General features: G+C 47.9%; 3 protein-coding genes across 4 annotated transcripts; 1 reads left to right on the top strand and 2 right to left on the bottom strand.

Moving 5' to 3' along the window:
• Positions 1-10,900: 10,900 nt before the first annotated feature.
• On the bottom strand, positions 10,901-15,380 carry ccne1 (cyclin E1). Its single transcript, XM_058078861.2, has 12 exons — positions 15,022-15,380; positions 14,512-14,551; positions 14,265-14,352; positions 14,090-14,155; positions 13,513-13,679; positions 13,285-13,420; positions 13,000-13,146; positions 12,835-12,930; positions 12,631-12,765; positions 12,444-12,555; positions 12,078-12,235; positions 10,901-11,917 (listed from the first exon to the last, which is right to left on the bottom strand). The coding sequence occupies exons 2-12, from the start codon at positions 14,523-14,525 to the stop codon at positions 11,720-11,722; spliced, it is 1,317 nt and encodes a 438-aa protein (XP_057934844.2). The 5' UTR covers positions 14,526-14,551; positions 15,022-15,380; the 3' UTR covers positions 10,901-11,719.
• A 1,092-nt stretch (positions 15,381-16,472) lies between these two features.
• LOC131132853 (uncharacterized protein F13E9.13, mitochondrial) lies at positions 16,473-18,583 on the top strand. 2 transcript variants are annotated; one of them, XM_058078873.2, is made up of 7 exons: positions 16,473-16,491; positions 16,926-17,038; positions 17,106-17,188; positions 17,275-17,455; positions 17,526-17,676; positions 17,808-17,935; positions 18,259-18,583. In XM_058078873.2, exons 2-7 carry the CDS (start codon positions 16,948-16,950, stop codon positions 18,480-18,482), a joined length of 858 nt encoding a protein of 285 aa, XP_057934856.2. In that variant the 5' UTR covers positions 16,473-16,491; positions 16,926-16,947; the 3' UTR covers positions 18,483-18,583. The 2 variants fall into 2 exon arrangements, with proteins under 2 accessions (XP_057934856.2, XP_057934855.2); XM_058078872.2 differs by lacking the exon at positions 16,473-16,491 and adding an exon at positions 16,730-16,862.
• LOC131132859 (tumor protein p53-inducible nuclear protein 2) lies at positions 18,473-20,253 on the bottom strand. The gene is made up of 4 exons (XM_058078881.2): positions 19,923-20,253; positions 19,194-19,334; positions 18,963-19,128; positions 18,473-18,892 (listed from the first exon to the last, which is right to left on the bottom strand). Exons 2-4 carry the CDS (start codon positions 19,312-19,314, stop codon positions 18,664-18,666), a joined length of 516 nt encoding a protein of 171 aa, XP_057934864.2. The 5' UTR covers positions 19,315-19,334; positions 19,923-20,253; the 3' UTR covers positions 18,473-18,663.
• Between the last annotated feature and the right edge of the window lie 43 nt (positions 20,254-20,296).

The raw sequence follows: 20,296 nt of genomic DNA, 5'->3' as shown, positions 1-20,296 counted from the left end.
CGTGTGGACACAGTGTGGTCACAGTGTGGACGCCACGGGACGCCCCACGGGACGCTGCGGGATGCCGTGTTGACGCCGTTTGGACACCACGGGTCAACGTGGGACACCATGGGAAACTGTGGGACGCCTTGTGGACACCGTGGGACACTGTGGGACGCCGTGTGGATGCCGTGGGACACCTTGTGGACACCTTGTGGACACCGTGGGACACCGTGGGACATCGTGGGACGCCGTGTGGATGCTGTAGGATGCCTTGTGGACACTGTGGGACACCGTGGGACGCCGTGTGGATGCCGTGGGATGCCTTGTGGACACCGTGAGACACCGTGGGACACCCTGGGACGCCTTGCGGACGGCATGTGGACACCACAAGATGCTGTGTAGATGCCGTGGGACGCAGCAGGACGGCGTGTGGGCACCGCGGGTCGCCTTGTGGACGCCGTGGGACGCCATGGACGCCGTGTGGCCGCTGGTGGAAGTGCAGGCGCTTTCCAGGAAAGCAAAAAGGTCACCAAACAAAAGTATGAAATATTCAAGGAGGTAAATATTTGCTGATGGAAGGAAACATTCCGCCCGTGTCGGGAAGCTTCTTTGAATACAAAGGATGTCCATGGAGGGTGGGGGGGTTAGAAGGGGGGGCGGGCTGATAGCTAATTAGTACATTTGGCCGAATCATTAGAATGAGCGCTCATGCTCCCCATATCACAGAGGAGCGGCGTGCGCTCGGCATTCCCAACGCCCGAACCTGCATTGTGTTAGCCGGGTTGAGCCCCGCCCCCAACCACCCCTATGGATTCAGGTGTGCGTGAGTGATTGACAGCTTGCCGCACCAATGGGGGCGCTCCTCTTTGGCAGCAGAAACGCTCTTTCCTAACGAGTTCAGCCAAAGTCAACCTCGCAGCCGCGCTAATCCAGAGTTTGGACTTTTCGGCAGTTCTTTCTTGCCTTTGGCTCAGCATCCACGCCCCCCCGGACCCAGGACCCCGAACACCCCCCCCCCCCCCCCCCCCGCCACTAATCAGAAGGCCAAACACCATCGTTAAATCTGACACACACGCTGGCCTCCAAACGCAACACTGCAGCTTTGTCTGAGTCTGTGTGTGTGTGTGTGTATTTCAGTAAGGGCGGGGGTGGGTTTTGGTGGGGGGGGTGTGGGGGGGTTGAACAAGTAGTCTAAATTGTAACTTTTCTCAAAGAAGGAAATGAATTGTCTTCAACATTCTTTGACGTTTCACTTTGTTACTCTTTGACTTTTCCGTCCATGCTGGGGGGGGCATGTACGAGGATGAGGAGGATGAGGAAGAGGAGGAGGAGGAGGAAGAGGGTGCACATGAGGCGAGGCCACATAACTGAAATAGGAATCAGAATTAGAAGCGATGATACAGATCAGAATGTAATCCCGCTTATGGCTCCTCGCTCAGGACACATGTGAGTGGGGGGGGGGGCATGGGGGGGCATGGGGGGGGCTGCGATGTTGCGATACCTTCCCGTATCTTCCCGACGAGTTAGTCACGCTGCAAACTCACATTGAACAAGTCCAAGAGGGGGTCAAGGAAAAGATGATTTAAGCGTCTCTATATTTACGTGCACGCCCTCTCCGCCGCCCGCCGCCATTCGTCTCTGTCGGTGCCGCCTTTTCAGCAACATCTGGCGCCCACAAGATTGAGGCTGGACGGCTAATTAGCGGGCCCCGCTTTGTCCTATAGCGACAGGTGTACGTCCGATGAGGAAGCACTCCATCACGCCCCTGCGTGCACGGCGACGCCCTACTTTCGGGACGCGGCCTGGCGTGGTGGAGGCTCTTGGCAGAGGCCTGGAGGGGAATGTTTCACTCTTAACAAGAAGGGCTGCCGCGTGTAAACAAGACTGGCACGGATTAAGACCAGATTGACTTCATCGTCGTCATCCTCATCATGTCATGTGATGACCGCAGGCGAGGGTAGGAACCTAGGAACATAAACATAGGAACATAGGAATGTAGGAACGTAGGAACATAAACATAGGAACGTAGAAACATAAACATAGGAACATAAACATAGGAACGTAGAAACATAAACATAGGAACATAAACATAGGAACGTAGAAACATAAACATAGGAACATAAACATAGGAACATAGGAACATAGGAACATAGGAACATAGGAACATAGGAACATAGGAACATAGGAACATAGGAACATAGGAACATAGGAACATAGGAACATAGGAACATAGGAACATAGGAACATAGGAACATAAACATAGGAACGTAGGAACGTAGGAACGTAGGAACATAGGAACATAGGAACATAGGAACATAGGAACATAGGAACATAGGAACATAGGAACATAGGAACATAGGAACATAGGAACATAGGAACATAAGAACATAGGAACATAGGAACATAGGAACATAGGAACATAGGAACATAGGAACATAGGAACGTAACGTGTATTATATGTGTGGTAAATGGTGTATTATATGGGTAGTAAATTGTGTATTATATGTGTAGTAAATTGTATATTATGTGTGTGTATATGGAGTATTATATGTATAGTAAATGGTGTATTATAGTGTATATGGTGTATTATATGTGTAGTAAATGGTATATTATAGTGTATAGTATATCGTGTATTATATGTGTAGTAAATGGTATATTATAGTGTATAGTATATGGTGTATTATATGTGTAGTAAATGGTGTATTATATGGGTAGTAAAGGGTGTATTAAATACATAGTAAATGGTGTATTATAGTGTATATGGTGTATTATATGTGTACTAAATGGTATATTATAGTGTATAGTATATCGTGTATTATATGTGTAGTAAATGGTATATTATAGTGTATAGTATATGGTGTATTATATGTATAGTAAATGGTATATTATAGTGGATAGTAAATGGTATATTATAGTGGATAGTAAATGGTGCATTAAATACATAGTAAATGGTGTATTATACTGTATATGGTGTATTATATGTGTACTAAATGGTAAATTACAGTGTATACTATATGGTGTATTATATATGTAGTAAATGGTATATTATAGTGTATAGTATATGGTGTATTATATGTGTAGTAAATGGTATATTATAGTGTATAGTAAATGGTGTATTATAGTGTATAGTAAATGGTGTATTAAATACATAGTAAATTGTGTATTATAGTGTATATGGTGTATTATATGTGTAGTAAATGGTATATTATAGTGTATAGTATATGGTGTATTATATGTGTAGTAAATGGTATATTATAGTGTATAGTAAATAGTGTATCATAGTGTATAGTAAATGGTGTATTAAATACACAGCAAATGGTGTATTATAGTGTCTATGGTGTATTATATGTGTACTAAATGGTATATTATAGTGCATAGTAAATGGTATATTATAGTGTATAGTAAATGGTGTATTAAATACATAGTAAATAGTGTATTATAGTGTATATGGTGTATTATATGTGTAGTAAATGGTATATTATAGTGTATAGTAAATGGTATATTATAGTGTATAGTAAATGGTGTATTATAGTGTATATGGTGTATTATATGTGTAGTAAATGGTATATCGTTGCGCGCACTGAGGCGTTCCTAATCAATTGTCATGTGAGGAAGGTTCATAGAGGTGTCCACAATAAGAAAATAATCCTCCACCCGTGCACACACAATAGTGCATGGGATTATGAGCCAAGGGGGGTTGGTGGTGGTGGGGGGGGGGGGGGGGTATGGGGGGGGTGTACATCCCAAAAAGGTGTGTTGTGGCAAACATGGTGAATATGTATGAGTTGCTGTGGAATATTTCATGAGATATAAAGGATGATGAAATCATTCCTGTATGAACGTGCACATTCAAAGTGAATGACGTGTGTGTGGCGGGGGTGGGGGTGTAATGGTCGGGGTGGGGGGTGCACACAAAAGGTCGGATATGTTGGCTTTTTTCATTCTTGTCTGCATCAGTCAAAATGTGAGCGCCTCCATCTCTCGCCATCTTTCCCTCCCTCTCCCTCCCCCCCGCTATCTCTGTGCGTCCAATCAGACGGCAGCCCCCCCTCAATAAAACAAATTAACTGATTAGACATTTTCATCTCACTTTGTCTTTGACCTTGTAGAATAGATTACATTTATATTTTTATATACACACTGGATATATATTTAGTATATATAGACACGCTGCCTTACTAGCATATGTAATGTACCGTATATATATATTATACAGTACTATATATATACTGTATATATACACACAGTACATTACACATGCTAGTTAGGTAGCAACTAACCTCAACAAATAAAATACTTTTAATCTGCTTTTAAGCTATGTGTACATGTGCGTGTGCGTGTGCGTGTGCGTGTCAGCGATGGAGTAAAGAGTTGATGTGAGATGATGAGGTTTGGCTAACAATTAAATGTTTGATGGCGGCGGTGTTGCCATGGCGAAGGCGAAGGCAGCCCCGAAGTCATCCATCTTTATCGTGCAAAGGTCAGACGCAGACAGCCTAATAAGTCAGGAGCTGTTTGACACCTTTCATGCCAGCCTGATCACATGACACAGTCAACGTCCACGAGCCCGAGGGCGGGAATTTTTCCACGCAGTTTGGCCTAAAATGTATACTCATGGAGGAAGATTTCTACTGAATTTAGGATCAATGTTAGCTGGGGGGGCAGGTTCTCCTCTAAGGCCCCCCCCCCCCTCCCTCACAAAAATAGTAAACTTGTAAAAAATATCTTCATCTCGGCCTTTTAGCTTTCATTCCCGGTTCTCTTCTGTTTGGTCACCTCCGCTTCCTCCTCTTTCCTGCCGGTCAGCCTGTCCCAACGGGCTCACGTGTCAAAGCAGAGGTAGCAGCACCCCCTGCCGGCGGATAGAGGCACTGCGGCAGGAAACACAACAAGCCGCAATAATGCGTGTCGATTGTTGGTTTGAAGGACGAATAAAAATGTTTTTTATTTGACATTCTTACATCATGTCAAGACGGGTTATTATCCTGAATTCATCATTTATTATATTATTTATTATTTAAGCATATTCATCTTCATCGTGTATCTATGCATATTGATTATGCCAATGTACATATTTCATTTAGTCAGTTTGGTTTTAATTATTTAGCTTTTTAATGTTGTATTATGCATTACTGTTTATTTATTTGCGCTCCTGAATTAAAATAAATCAAAAAATAACATTTTAAAAATGTCTTTGAAAAAAGTAATATTAAATTATGCAAAATAGCACATTTAAAAATGAAATATCATGTTTTCTAGAATAACACTAATAACTGAAAAAAAATATTGTTTAAAATAATTTTTTTTTTAAGTTGTAATCATTAGTTCCTGTTTTTATTTTTCTATTTTTTTTATTATTATTACAATGAGCGGTAAGAAAACAAAGGTGGGGTTGTGTGGGGGTTCACATGTACACGGTTTACCATGAGTTACCCCCCCCCCCCATGAGAGGCTGGCCATTAGCTAGCGGCTGAAATGGAGTGGATAATTGCTTCCCTCAGCGGCGCCATGACACCAGACGACTCCGGCGTGGCGCTTTAACAACGTCACAGAAGGCCGCCTCGCAGCGGCCATCTTTGACGCAGCTTTTCAAAAAATGGAATCAATTCCGTTTTTTTCCTCCAAACTTCACAGGCAAAGTACTTTTTAAACACGTAACTTCCGCGTGTCTTGGCAGCACCTTTCCGTCCGCCATTTCCTGTCTCACTTCTCTGGCCAGACTTCCACAGAATTGCCCTGAAGACACACCCCCTACAGAACCGCCACCTTTGCCCCCCACCTGAGGGGAAAGGCTACAAAGTGCAGCTTCTCCTACAAAACGTGACGCCTGCCCTACACGGCGACAGCACGAACACGTCAGGCTTCGTAGGTCGCGTCCAAGCCGGGCTACGTTCCCGTCAAGCCACAGGAAGCACCTGACCTCCATTTTCAGCATCCCTGCAGAAGCTGCCGATGCTTCTGCTGGTAGGGCCTCCTTTTTTGTCCTGACGTGCAGCTGGCTGCGGAACGTGGAGGGAATAAGGCCGTACGGTAAGAAAATGGTACAAAGCGTTTTGGAAAGAGAAGTGATGAAGAGGAAAGTGAGGATGATGATGAGATGAAGGCCAGTGATTTTAGGGCAAGCCCACACAGACTTGTCAAACTTTGTCATTACCATCCTTTGTCTTTGTCAGCCTATCAAATATTCATCTGGCATCATAACGCGCGAGGGGAATAAAGCAGACTTGATTATTCATAGCATGTGTAGCTCCTCTTTTTTACATCCGCAGACGCGCAAATATTCCCTGACAGTTGGCGCTCCGAGGAGGACAATTCCCAACAAACAGTGACGCAACTTCCAAACATCTAACCTACATTCGACTGCTCAGGTGGTCTGACAAAGGGCGGCCCACGTGCGCCATCTGGCGGCCTGGCGTGCGCATGACTCGCCCTCTGTCCTCCGGCCTTCCTCGCCGATGGTAGCATGATGGTACCTCGCTAGCACGTCAGGTAGGAAAGTGAAAAGTAAAAAAAAGCGTGAGGTCAGGTGTTATCAGGTGGTATGAAAGTGAAAGTAAAAAGTGTTATCAGGTGTTAGCAGGTCAGGTATGAAAGTGAAAAGTGTTATCAGGTGTCATCAGGTCAGGTATGAAAGTGAAAGTGAAAATTGTTATCAGGTGCCATCAGGTCAGGTATGAAAGTGAAAGTAAAAAGTGTTATCAGATGTTATCAGGTGGTATGAAAGTGAAAAGTAAAAAAGCGTGAGGTCACATGTTATCAGGTTAGGTGGTATGAAAGTGAAAGTAAAAAGTGTTATCAGGTGTCATCAGGTCAGGTATGAAAGTGAAAGTGAAAACTGTTATCAGGTGTCATCAGGTCAGGTATGAAAGTGAAAGTGAAAAGTGTTATCAGGCGTCATCAGGTCAGGTATGAAAGTGAAAGTGAAAAGTGAAAAAAGCGTGAGGTCACATGTTATCAGGTTAGGTGGTATGAAAGTGAAAGTAAAAAGTGTTATCAGGTGTCATCAGGTCAGGTATGAAAGTGAAAGTGAAAAGTGTTATCAGGTGTCATCAGGTCAGGTATGAAAGTGAAAGTGAAAAGTGTTATCAGGTGTCATCAGGTCAGGTATGAAAGTGAAAGTGAAAAGTGTTATCAGGTGTCATCAGGTCAGGTATGAAAGTGAAAGTGAATAGTGTTATCAGATGCTATCAGGTGGTATGAAAGTGAAAAGTAAAAAAGCGTGAGGTCACGTGTTATCAGGTCTGGTGGTATGAAAGTGAAAGTAAAAAGTGTTATCAGGTCTTACCAGGTCACGTATGAAAGTGAAAGTAAAAAGTGTTATCAGATGTTATCAGGTGGTATGAAAGTGAAAAGTAAAAAAGCGTGAGGTCACGTGTTATCAGGTCAGGTATGAAAGTGAAAGTGAAAAGTGTTATCAGGTGTCATCAGGTCAGGTATGAAAGTGAAAGTGAAAAGTGTTATCAGGTGTCATCAGGTCAGGTATAAAAGTGAAAGTGAAAAGTGTTATCAGATGTTATCAGGTGGTATGAAAGTGAAAGCAAAAAGTGTTATCAGATGCTATCAGGTGGTATGAAAGTGAAAAGTAAAAAAGCGTGAGGTCACGTGTCATCAGCTCAGGTATGAAAGTGAAAGTAAAAAGTGTTATCAGATGTTATCAGGTGGTATGAAAGTGAAAGTAAAAAAGCGTGAGGTCACGTGTCATCAGCTCAGGTATGAAAGTGAAAGTAAAAAGTGTTATCAGATGTTATCAGGTGGTATGAAAGTGAAAGTAAAAAAGCGTGAGGTCATGTGTCATCAGCTCAGGTATGAAAGTGAAAGTAAAAAGTGTTATCAGATGTTATCAGGTGGTATGAAAGTGAAAGTAAAAAAGCGTGAGGTCACGTGTTATCAGGTCAGGTATGAAAGTGAAAGTAAAAAGTGTTATCAGGTGTGTTAGAGCATCTCGTCCCTTTTCCAGGAAGATGAATCAATAAGGAGTCACGGCGGATGACTGAATCCATATTTAAATAGGGGGTGGCGGGGGGGGGGGTGTCATATGTGATTGGAGGTGATGGATACACATGGGGAAGGGGGGGGGGTAAAATGTGTGTTTTATGAATGTTATTATTATTGTTACGCTTGGCAGGATCCATGCATCCATGGCAGGGTGGGGGCAGGGCGGGTGTCGGGTGGTCAAGGCAGATGGGGAGGGGGGGTGCCAAAGCAAAAATCTGATTGGGTAAATAAAGCAGCCCGGCTAGCCGCTCATAGCAATGTAAAAATGGGGCCCCTCCCCTGGCTGTGTGTGTCGGGGGGGTCGCAGGGGGGCTGACAGGCAGGCGATGATCCAAGACATCATTAAGCACGCCGCTCAAGTGCCATCTTCAGCGCCATGGCAACAGGCTTGAGAGACGAGCTAAAAAACAATGCCAGGCGGGAGGCGGGGTTGGGGTGGGGGCGGGGGCAGCGTAACCATCACCGTTGATCGATGGACGCTCAGATGAGGGGTGGGGGCGTGGGGGGGTAGCTTCTAGGCCTCATATAGGTGTGAGAATGCCAGGAAAGGCTGCCAACCCCCCCAATCAAGGAATAAAGACACCCTCAGCGACACGCACCAGGCCTTGTTGCCATGGTAACAATCACTCCTTTGACTCCTGACTGACACGCCTGATTTGACTTTTTCATTCCAATTGTTGACATCAACATTTCTTTCTTTTCCACGGTTAGGATTCATCCAATATCATCCTATGGAAGTCATCATGGAACCATGAACATGACAGGAAACATACCTTGCATCGCTTCTTTTTACACTTCATTTCTTTTTCATGATTCATGGATGGATGCATGCATGCATGGATGGATGGATGATGAATGGATGGAAGGATGGATGGATGGATGGATGGATGGATGGATGAGTGGAAGAATGGATGGATGCATGGATGATGAATGGATGGAAGGAAGGATGGATGAATGCATGGTTGGATGAATGCATGGTTGGATGGAAGGAAGGATGGATGGATGGATGGATGGAGGGAGGCATGGATGATGAATGGATGCATGGATGCATGGATCCATGGATGATGAATGGATGGAAGGAAAGAAGGAAGGATGGATGGATGAGTGGAGGAATGGATGGATGATGAATGGATGGATGCATTGATCATGAATGGATGGAAGGAAGGATGGATGAATGCATGGTTGGATGGATGGAAGGAAGGATGGATGGATGGAGGCATGGATGGTGAATGGATGCATGGATGATAAGAAGGAAGGATGGATGGATGGATGAGTGGAGGAATGGATGGATGATGAATGGATGGCTGCATGGATGATGAATGGATGGAAGGAAGGATAGATGGAAGGAAGGATGGATGAATGCATGGTTGGATGGATGGATGGATGGATGGAGGCATGGATGATGAATGGATGCATGGGTGATGAATGGATGGAAGGAAGGATGGATGAATGCATGGTTGGATGGATGGAGGCATGGATGATGAATGGATGAAAGGAAGGAAGGATGGATGAATGCATGGTTGGATGGGTGGAAGGAAGGATGGATGGATGGAGGCATGGATGATGGATGCATGGATGATGGAAGGAAGGAAGGAAGGAAGGAAGGATGGATGGATGGATGAGTGGAAGAATGGATGCATGGATGATGGAAGGAAGGAAGGAAGGAAGGATGAATGCATGGATGGAAGGAAGGATGGCTGGATGGATGGATTGATGTAGCCAGCATCTAGCCATTGTAGCAAGCATGTAGCAACAGTAGCCAGCATGTAGCCACTGTAGCTAGCATGTAGCAACAGTAGCTAGCATCTAACCCAAGGGAGTCAAACCTGTGCCATGGAGGGCCGAGACACTCCAGGTTTCCTTTCCATCCGGTCACTAAAGCAGGTGATTTTAATGATTAATCTCCTTTGGGTTAATCATCAATGAAATCACCTGCTGGAGGAACTGGTATAGGAAAGGAAGCCTGCAGTGATTGGCTGGTCTGTCTACTCATGTGATCTAGCCAATGGATGCGGAGAAAGCCATCAGTCAGTCAGGAAATCTTTATCTCCAGAGGAGAGTGAAAGGAGGATGAGGAGGCTTGGCGTGGTCGGGGCACGGCGCCGACTTAGCGCCTCCTGCCGTGTCAATAAGGATTACATCAGACAGCTTTTATCTCTGCAAACACGCACGGCGCTCGCCCGTTTCAGCGCAAGAACAATCCAGGTCTGCTGCGCTAAATAATCAGGAATAATATCAAATTCAAATCAATGGGGGTGGGGTACGTGCTAACCACTCAGTCACCGTGCCACCAAGACTCTGCTGGGCATGTTAAAATGTAACTTTGCAAAGTCAAAGTCGAACTAGCTAGCTTTACTTCTTTTGCATGAAAGTGACTTAAAAAGGTGGTACACGGCTTGACTCAGGAAGAGACCATTTCTATTTGGAAGCTTCCATGATGGAATGTCGGGATGGGCATCCAGCTTCCTTTACAGTCCCATGAACGTGGACCAGGACGTAGCTGCAAGCTGTTTTCATCGAGCGGACTAGAAAGACAAATCCTGAAACGGTTTGTTTTTCAGTGCCGGGCGCCACGTGCACGTGTAATGCAGAACAGTGGCCAGCAGAGGGAGGCAGAGCTGCCATGTCTTTATGCCTTTGTTAAGCCAGGCATGGTTGATACTTCATCCAAGCCGTCTTCAAACAGGTTTTCTTTTCTGTATATACACTGAATATATTTATAAATATTACATATGAATTGCTTTTTTTATAAGTTTAAAAGTATCTGATTGAAAGCGCCATTGTGTATTTTTGTTAGAAGTGGCTGTGTTACTGATGTCCTGGTGTAAAGAAATGCCACACTGCCCTCTAGCGACACACAGCAGGAGTACAGTACAGGAGTTGCTGGAAAGCAATAAGGAGTAACCGTGACAACCAACAGGCAAGCGTCTTTACAAAAAGTCTTTAATGAAAAATACGTAGCAGCATTTTACTTTAAGACGTCACACCGACATTTTGGGAATGGGAGGGGTCAGGTTGGAGGGGGGGTGAGGCGAGCGGAGGGGACTAAAAGTGAAATACAATCAATGAGGGATGCTCCGATAGATCGGCCACTGATCAATATGGGACAAAAGGCACGACTGCGGCCTGCAGCAAGCCTTTGGTGGGCGTGGCGTCTTCCTAGCATCGGCCGACCAAAAGCATCACGTGTGGAAGCTAACGCTACCACTTAGCCTGAAAGTCACCCTGCCCCCCCCCCTATTATTATGATCTGGTGGTCAAAGGACTTTAGAAACATCCGGACCAACACAACTCATCACTTCCGCCCTGGATGATCAATAATGATCGATATCAGAATCGGCAGCATAAAACCAGATCAGAGCATCCCTGCCGTCAATCACTGAACTTCTCAAGCTCAGCTGATTGGCTCGTTAGTTTGGTAGCCAAGCTACTGGTCCCTCCCATTTTAAAATCATCTCTCTCACACTCACGCACGCACACACACACACACACACACACACACACACACACACACACACACACACACACACACACACACGTCCTGCCATGATGCCAGGCCCAGCTGTGTAGCAGCAGAGAGTCACATGACTCCAGGAACAGCCTGTGGGCCAATAAAAAAAGCACCAAAGAAACTCTCAGGTAGGTCAAGTTGTCCACGCAGGAAATCAAATAAAAAGGTCATGTGACTGGCAGCTAAAAAAAAAATTACAAATTTCCTTTGCAACCCCGCTCCCCAACAGGTCTACGGTGCCACCGTCCAATCAGAATGGCCGTGCGGGGCGGGCGAGCGCATCCTGGATCGCACGTGTGGCGAGGCCACGCCGACACGGAGCGACTCCTCAGCTTTCTCGCTGCTGAGGGGCGGAGTTAGGACACCGGACGGCAGCCGGCAGCCGCTGTGACAGTCCACGTCAGCGTCCTCGTGGCGGGACACTTCCTCCTGAGCCCCCAGGACAGAAGGACACGTTAAAGCATGACAGGACGGCGCCGTTATGACGCAGGAAGGAACGTGGGACGCAGGCTTCACCCCCCGCAATGACAGCAGACAGCATTTGACCTCGCCTCCCCCCACACCCCCCCAGACATAACACTTGACTTACCAGCCACGTCAGGTAGGGGGCGTGTGTCTGGATGTTGTGAGCGTCGTCAGCAGCCACGCCCGCAAACGTCTTCATAGGGGTGCCACCCATCTCCCGCAGCGCCATGGCGAAGGGCACCATCCACCTGACGCACTCATCTAGCTCCGCCCTCTTCAAGCCTGCACATAAAGACGCGTGAGCTAGGAGGTCGACGCGTGAGCTAGGAGGTCGACGCGTGAGCTAGGAGGTCGACGCGTGAGCTAGGAGGTCGACGCGTGAGCTAGGAGGTCGACGCGTGAGCTAGGAGGTCGACGCGTGAGCTAGGAGGTCGACGCGTGAGCTAGCAGGTCGGCGGTAAGAAGGAAGAAACCGGCATCACGGACTCACCCGACACGTTCTCCACCAGCTCCAGGGATGAGAAGTGGAACAAGGCGGACGCGGCGAGGACGCCGTTGGGGAACTCCAGGCAGCGCACGTCCAGGAGGCAAAGATCGAGCAGCTGTGGAGATACGAGGACGTCCGCGGTTAACGCGGCGTTGCTTCTATTGAGACTTTGCGAGGGGTGAGCCAAGACCTCTGCGATGTGCGTGAAGGTGGCCTGGGGGTATCTGGGAATGAGCAGCTGGTCCGCCTCCTTCAGGTAGGCCACCTGCATGTAGACGCTGAGCCAGGAGACGGGCGTCTGCGGGCTCAGACTCCACTTCAGCTCCTGACCAAAAGAAAGAAATGCGTCATTACGTGATGGTGGAGCAGTCGCTTGGCGGGCGCCGTCTCCTACCTTCATGATGATGACTTCCATGCTGAGGATCTCGTCTTCTGTGCAGGCTTCATCCGTCACGTAGGCAAACTGGTGCACTTTGGGCGGGTACATCTCCTGCATCATCAACGTGATGTATAAGACGGCGACATCCCACGCTCGAGTGCTACCACTTCCTGTCCTTACCTCCACTTTGGCGGCGACGAAGAGGCAGGTGATGCCGATGAGCTGCAAGGTGGACTTGAAGACGTTGTTCTGCGTGGCCATGAAGCGGTCAAAGTAGTCCTGAGCCAAGTGGTACGTCTCACGGTGGAGCTTGTACACCTCGCTCACCTGGGAGACAGAAAAAACACCTCAGTTGGTTGCCGTGGTGACCGCTACGCCTGGAATGTCAGCGAGTCGGCATACCAGCTACCACCATGACCCCAAGTGACCCCCACCCCCGTTAACCCGACTGAGTGACGTCCTGACCTCCATGAGCCAGTCCAGAAGAACAGCCCTCATTTTGGGCTGAAGGTGAGGATGTTTGTCCATCATTTTGACGTCCCGCACGTACGTCTTGTCCTTGGCCAGCATGTTGGTCCACACCACATCCTTGCTCGCCCAGCTGAGGAGCAACACACACGGAAGAAGGCGTCAACGTCAACATCGCGCACGCCTTGTGGGCTTTGACCCAACATGGCCGCCATGAGGACTCACCAGAGCGCGGGAAGCGGAGCGCAGTGCACGGGCGTAGCCAAGACGTTGTTGAAGTCGTAGTGCGGGAAGCCGGCGTTGATCAACGTGATCCGCCGCTCGTCATTCTGCTCCAGAGCGGACGTCCAACGCTGCGGACTCGTGTGGATGCCCTCCGCGCTCCTGGCGGCCTTGGTGAAGACCACAGGAAGTATGGACAGGGGCTCGCACGAGAAGCCGGCAATTTCTGATACATTGGTGCCATGCATAGACAAACTAAAGGACTCAAACCCGCCCAAGTCCACCACCCCGGATTGCTTTGGTCACTACCCATGAGATCTTCCTCCATTTCAGCATCTTCATGTTTTGCTACAATAACATAAACAAGCTAGCATCCAGTGGCTAACAAGCTAAGAAACCATTTTATTTCATGCTGCAGGTTCATAGCGCCATGCAGAACAGGAAGTCCCATGTGAAGGAGATCTAATCTCATCTAACGGTCCCTTTTGTTGCAAATGTTCATCTGAAATCAGGAGAATGTCACGCAGGTGGGGCAGAGCAAGGCTTTGCCGCCGCGCGTGGAAACGTAGATCAAGTTTACCTCCGAGTCGCACAGCTTCTTCTTCTTGGTCGTCTCCGCGCTGTCCTCGTCCACGTCGTGTAAGTACTGAGGAGGAGAAGAAGAAGATGCGAGTCACCTCAGAGGACAAGCCAAGTCCATGCTGAGGCCTTCAACCAGAGATGAAGCTAGCTTAGATGAAGACCTCCATACTTACAATGGCAACATCTGCCTTCCTCTTCCTCGGCCTCGCTGCCTTCAAGTTGGCCACCTCGGGAACAACAGACTTGGCTTCTGTTTCTTCCCTACAAAGAACCAAATAAAGTCATTAAAACAACAGGCTGATGTGTTCCAGAAATGAGAAGCTTTAGCTTGCATAGCATGGCCATGCTAACTAGCCGGGGTGGCTAAAAGCTCGCCAAGTTGGCTTGAGCTCCATTTCCCCAGTGAAAGCATCAACTCACCGACTTCCAAGCATTCTACTCACAAGGCCGGGGATCAAACCTGCGAGGGAGAAGAAGTTTGAAGGCAGTTGTGAGGTTACTTTTAGGAAGAACATGAAGTCACTCCCAACCCCCCACGCTCGGCTGACAAAGCCTAGCCGCACTGCTAGCATTACAAGTCGTCCAAAGTGCTCCAAAACAACAGTTAGCCTTGACAAACTGCTTAGTAAGACACAAAACACACCAAAGTGCCACGCAAAGTTGCTTATTCGGCTTATTTATGCTGGTAAACTGCTTATTTTCTTTGACTAACTTTGGGACATCTGGCTCGCCTCATCATGGCGGAACTCCACGCAGCAGCTGAGACTTTGTTGGCACATTTGAAGACATTTTAGGACTGACATCCATCCACGAGCCGTCAAAGCAGCGTGGGGAAATAACTTTATAACTTCATCCGTCACACAAACGCCTCCATTTCCACCTTTAGTGCATCAGTGACAAAGTTAGCACGGTTAGCTTGACTGAGCTCACCTCAAGACGCTGCTCTTGAAGCTCAGCCGTCTTCCCAATCAATCGATCGATCGATCGGTGGATCGATCGGTGGGTTGCTCAGACGATCGATAAGTCAGATTGCCGTGTGACCGTGAGCCAGCAGGCCGGGCGGCGGGTCGCTGTGAGCGGGCTCGACGCGGACCAGATGACTGGCGCGTCAAACAGGGAGGAGGCGATTTAACTTGGCGCTAAAACTTCTTCTTCTCCGCCTCTTTTGTGCGCGACGTCCGTCCGAGCTCTTCGACCTGTCACGCACGCACCGGCCCGCGCGGTGTCCAAATGACCAAAAGCCGTCGGAGAAAACTCAAACAAGTGAAAGTCGACGTTTAAATCGCGATTTAAGCCGGCAACGCGGGAGGCGTGACGGCTGCGTGACAGCTGCGGGGGGCGGGGCTTTGGAGGCGGAAGCGGCCGGGTACCGCGTGGCTAGTCTGTCGGATGTAAACAAAGGCAGCTTGGCGGCGCTTGGAAGGGAAAGTGGACGTGAAACCACCGCGGGGTTCTTTAAAAGTCCTGTAAGAATCTTGGAAAAGATTCCACGTCGCTGTCACGACGTCCCTACTCGGTATTTTAGCAAACAATAAACAAAGTGAGCGCGCAGCTGCTTCCGCCTGGCGCCCATTTCTGTTGACGGAGAAGTGGTGGGCGATACTGTATATTTTAGCATCGATACGATACCAAGTAACATTTCCAGCTCATTGAAGGATTTTGCTTGTATTTTGGGGAGGGAGGAGGGGGTCGTGATTATAATTTGACAACACAAGACAACAAAAAACGATCATCAAACGTATTTGTGAACAATGTAACCGTATATCAATACAGCAGTATAAGACGATATCAGCACCAATTTCCTATGATTACTATTGTTTGAGTATTTGAAGTAGAAGCATTCTTAAAAAGAAAAACAACTACCAATGGCTCTAACTTGTATCCTTTTGGGATGTTTTCTCCCAAAGCTTTCCTAAATCCAAGCCAACTTTTCCTATGTTTACCTGGTATCGGATCGATACAACACTGCCCACCCCGGGCTGCTAGTCAGGGCGGGCGGATCGATCCAAATATTCACCGTGATCGGTGGTAGCATGCTAACTGTTAGCATTTATGCTCATTTAAAATAAATAGCATGATGTGAAATTACCGTGAAACTGCACTTTTGGTACTTAGTGCCATCCTGCTAGGTGCTAGCATACCACCTGTTGTTAGCATTTAAGCTGCTGAGCATTACCTTAGCATCTTGCATATCACAGTGACATTTAGCACTGGTTGCTAGCCGTTAGCATGTTGGCATATTAGCTATTGGTCTGACTGATTGCTTCATAACAAATCACTGTAGAACCTCACTTTTGGTATTTAGCATTAGCTTGCTAGCATGCTAACATAACTAACATGCTAACTTTTTTGCTGTTGCTCATAGTCAATCGCATGAGTCACTCTGGAACCGCACTTGGGGTACTTAGCGCCATCTTGCTAGATGCTAGTCTGCTAGCTAACTGTTAGTGTGTTGGTGTGTTAGCTATTATCCTGATAATAAATAGCATGGTGTAAAATGACGTGCACTTTTGATAAGATTGCCATCTTGCTAGCAGCTAGTGTGCTAACTGTTGACATGAATAGCATGATTGACGTGCATTTTTGATACTTAGCGCTACCTTCTTTGGGGTTAGCTTTAGCACTTTAGCAAATGTAATGTTGCAATGTTATCACCCTGTATCCTGGCAGGTCGCTAGCATGCTAGCTGTTAGCAGGTTGAAATAGTTGATTAATATTGATGTTGTTGAATGATATCGAGGAGCGCTGCCAGTTTTCATTTGGAATACAAGGTATTGTCCCGGTGAACAAGCAATAAAGTTGAATCCAAACACATCCTGTTGTCTCGCTCGCAGGACCTTTGGACGGTCACGTGACATGAGAAAGACAAACAGGATGAAATGGTTGGATCTTTTCGGCCGTCTGAAAGGCGTCGTGATGGGGATGATCCACGTCCAAGCTCTGCCAGGTAGGAACCAGGTGATCGCTGCAGTGTTTCCTGCGTGGTGTGCGTCACGGTCAGTTGTATCTCCCAGGAAGTCCACTGGGACGCATGAAGATGTCCGACATCATTGAGGAGGCCTGCAAGGAGGCCAGCATCTACCGTGATGCAGGACTTGTAGGCCCCCGTCGTCTGACAAACTCAGCAGATGTTCCCCCCCAACAACAAATATCATAATGTCTGCATGTGCGCTCTGCTTCCAGGATGCAGTCATCTTGGAGAACATGCACGATCTGCCTTACTCCTTGTCTCCGGGTCCGGAGGTGTGCGCATGCATGACGGCGGTGTGCGCGGCCGTGAGGAACATCTGCCCGGACATGCCTCTCGGGGTGCAGCTCCTATCTTCTGCCAACCGGCAGGCACTGGCGGTGGCTCTGGCTTCAGGTTTCCAGTCTCAGCATCTCCATGTGGAACCTTCTCCCGGGGTTCTAGCTGCTTCTGTGTCCTGTCTCAGGTCTGGATTTCATCCGGGCTGAGGGCTTCGTCTTCTCTCACGTGGCGGACGAGGGCCCAGTACACGCTTGTGCCGCAGATCTTTTGCGGTACCGCAAGATGATCGGAGCGGAACACGTGCTCGTCTTCACCGATATCAAGAAGAAACACAGGTGAGTCCTACGTGCGTGACAAGGTTCTTATGGGCCTCGTTTGTCCATGTTTGGACACCCCCCCTTCTTCCCAGCAGTCCCAAGACTATTGTCCATGACGTGACCCTGTTATCTCGTTTCGACCGGTACAGTTCTCATGCGCTGACGGCGGACTTGAGCATCGAGGAGACGGCTCGGGCGGCAGAGTTCTTCCTCTCAGACGGCCTCATCGTCACCGGGACATCCACCGGACAGGAGGCGGACCCACGGGAGCTCCGAGGTACCATCAGAGATCTGGGGGTCTCCAAATAAACACACTCTAAATATTAGGGACACTCAGGTTGCTACTATAGGGGTCTGACCTGAAACCTGGACCTTGTCCACATAGGACAATTTTAAGACGCTCATGAGGACAAAGTAAAGGTCATAAGTACATCATATATCATCTCATGCTATTTAGGAAAAGAATTGTATTAAATATACTTTCATTGAAACATAGAATGACATAAGTATATACTTGTGTATACTACATTATAGAGTAATGTTAGATGCTATTATCATCCATGTATTCCCATTTCAAATGTATTTCTTTTTAAACGCCAGACGTGTCCCGCTGTGTGACAATCCCGGTGCTGGTGGGTTCTGGCGTGACGTACGACAATGTGGAGCGCTACCTCGCCGCCCACGGGCTCATCGTGGGCTCTGATTTCAAAGATGGCGGAGTGTGGAGCACCGGCGTGGACGCCGAGCGTGTGGTGAGGTTCATGACCAAGATGCGTCGCCTGCGAGGAGGCGGAGTCCAAAAGGACGATTTGGCGCCATTTTAAGAAAGCAGATTTATTTTCCTCTTTTTTTTGTACATTTTATAAATAGACAGAAATAAAAAAAAAAGCGGAGTATTTACACCATCGAACAGGCGACCAAGTGATAATCACACAAAAACACGGTTGTTCGTCTTGGATTTTGGACTGTACAATGTTTCAAGTGGCGCCGTCTTCACTTCCTGTTTCAGTAGTTGTAGAGACGCTGGCTGGGCTGCTTGAAGTGTCCGTAGCGCCTCTCCGACGCCGAGCAGCGCGTCTTGACCAGGTTCTGCCTGGCGAGGGCCCCGCGGCTCAGCTTCTTGCGCTCGGCCGCACCCCGGGCCCGCTGTAGTGTCAGAAGCCGCACGTCGACCGGCAGCGGGACGCCCCACGCCGCCAGACGCCACGAGATGTGCCGGCTCACCGCCACGGGCCTGGGAGAGAGGACAGGAGGGTTATGGTCACATGACGTGCAGCTGAGAAGGAGAAGGAGTGTGGACTCACCTTGGAGAGTTCTCATCGTCTTCCGAACCTTCCTCCTCCTCCTCCTCCTCCTCGTCCCCCTCAGTTCCACTCATCCTGCGTCTCATCTGATAGACAGACATGCTGGGGTGTTCTATCAGCAGGTTCTCCAAGGGGTCAGCCTCGGGTGCTGACAGGGGTGCGTTGTCTGTCACAGGAACAGCAGAAGAGTCATGCCCGCCTGTGCGCGTGCACGTCACATTGCGTTCTCACCTGGCAGATTAACAACGACCCAGCCGCCCTCCTCAAACTCCAGTAGCTCCTCCAGTGTATCTCCGCTCGTCTCCTCGTCACCGCTGCCGCCGAGCAGGTGGGAGAGGATCTTGCCAATCATCGTCAAGCTAAGTAAGTAAGCTATGAGAAAGACAAAGGAAAGAATTTTCCAAAAAAAACTTCATTAAAACCATGCAACGCAATCAAGAGAAATTGGCGTCCTCTTGTGGCCACACGAGGCAAGTGCCGCCTGCTTGGAGGTCCCAGCTGACTGTCACGTTAGTTTAAAAACAGAGCACGTATGGCTGATGATGCATAGATGTTATATAATGCGTGGTGGGGGGGGGGGGGGGGGGGGGCTTCTGCACCCGCAACCCCACCCCTCAAAGTAACATTCTAAGGCAAACATATGTGCAGACTGTTGGGATTTGATCGTCAACAAGCGATATGGATGATGACGTCCCACACAGGCCGGACGTACGGCATAACATTTCACATTCATTACGTCCGTTTAACTTGAATATCCTGACAAACAATCACGTACTCAAGTCTTTCCCGTCCGAAAAAATAAACGTCGTCCTTTCGGGTGACATCTCAACAAGGACTTGTCATTTGAACAACATTGTGACGTCAGAGGACAAAAAGACAAAAGGTTCCGTGCTGATGTACAAAATTAAAATATGAAAATTATGTCTCGTCGCGGCAGAGATCGAGCGTGTTCGAACTGACCTGAGGCGTTCCGAGGTTCCGGTAGTGTCGTCTGAGTGAGGTCGTCGAGCTTGTTGATGCTAAGGATTGTTTTGATGAGAAGCTTGTTTTGTCGGGTCCAAATCCTCCCTGTGTTCTCGTACGTCACCAAGACACGCCCATAGAGGCGGAGCCACTCTGCGTCACCTCAGCTAAACTTTGAACGGCGATTTGTTTCAAAACGTTCTTTAACTATTTTAAGAACATCGACTATTTTTTGTGATATAACTTCAGTTGTAATGTTATTTTTAAATGTTACGTGATTACACAGTTAATCGAGTGGACTTTCGAGCGAAGAACCATTTTGTCTTGGCTGTTGGCTAGCTAGCTTGTATGCTATGTACGTATCCTGTGTA

This window comes from Doryrhamphus excisus, linkage group LG1, assembly GCF_037039965.1.
Source record: "Doryrhamphus excisus strain RoL-2023G ecotype Guam linkage group LG1, RoL_Dexc_Guam_v1.1, whole genome shotgun sequence".
Classification (NCBI taxonomy): domain Eukaryota; kingdom Metazoa; phylum Chordata; class Actinopteri; order Syngnathiformes; family Syngnathidae; genus Doryrhamphus; species Doryrhamphus excisus.
Note: the sequence above shows the minus strand (reverse complement) of the source record. Positions and strands in the feature narration are given on the sequence as shown.

Excerpts from the sequence above, each read along its gene's own strand:
- ccne1 (XM_058078861.2), bottom strand. Across the intron at positions 13,421-13,512 it reads GCTCCGCTTCCCGCGCTCTG|CTGGGCGAGCAAGGATGTGG; the intron begins GTGAGTCCTCAT and ends GTTGCTCCTCAG. Across the intron at positions 12,931-12,999 it reads TCGTCGCCGCCAAAGTGGAG|GAGATGTACCCGCCCAAAGT; the intron begins GTAAGGACAGGA and ends TTGATGATGCAG.
- LOC131132853 (XM_058078873.2), top strand. The coding sequence starts at position 16,948 with ATGAGAAAGACAAACAGGATGAAATGGTTGGATCTTTTCGGCCGTCTG. Across the intron at positions 17,039-17,105 it reads CCACGTCCAAGCTCTGCCAG|GAAGTCCACTGGGACGCATG; the intron begins GTAGGAACCAGG and ends TGTATCTCCCAG. Across the intron at positions 17,677-17,807 it reads GATATCAAGAAGAAACACAG|TTCTCATGCGCTGACGGCGG; the intron begins GTGAGTCCTACG and ends CGACCGGTACAG.
- LOC131132859 (XM_058078881.2), bottom strand. The coding sequence starts at position 19,314 with ATGATTGGCAAGATCCTCTCCCACCTGCTCGGCGGCAGCGGTGACGAG. Across the intron at positions 19,129-19,193 it reads GGTCGTTGTTAATCTGCCAG|ACAACGCACCCCTGTCAGCA; the intron begins GTGAGAACGCAA and ends TTCCTGTGACAG. Across the intron at positions 18,893-18,962 it reads GACGATGAGAACTCTCCAAG|GCCCGTGGCGGTGAGCCGGC; the intron begins GTGAGTCCACAC and ends CCTCTCTCCCAG.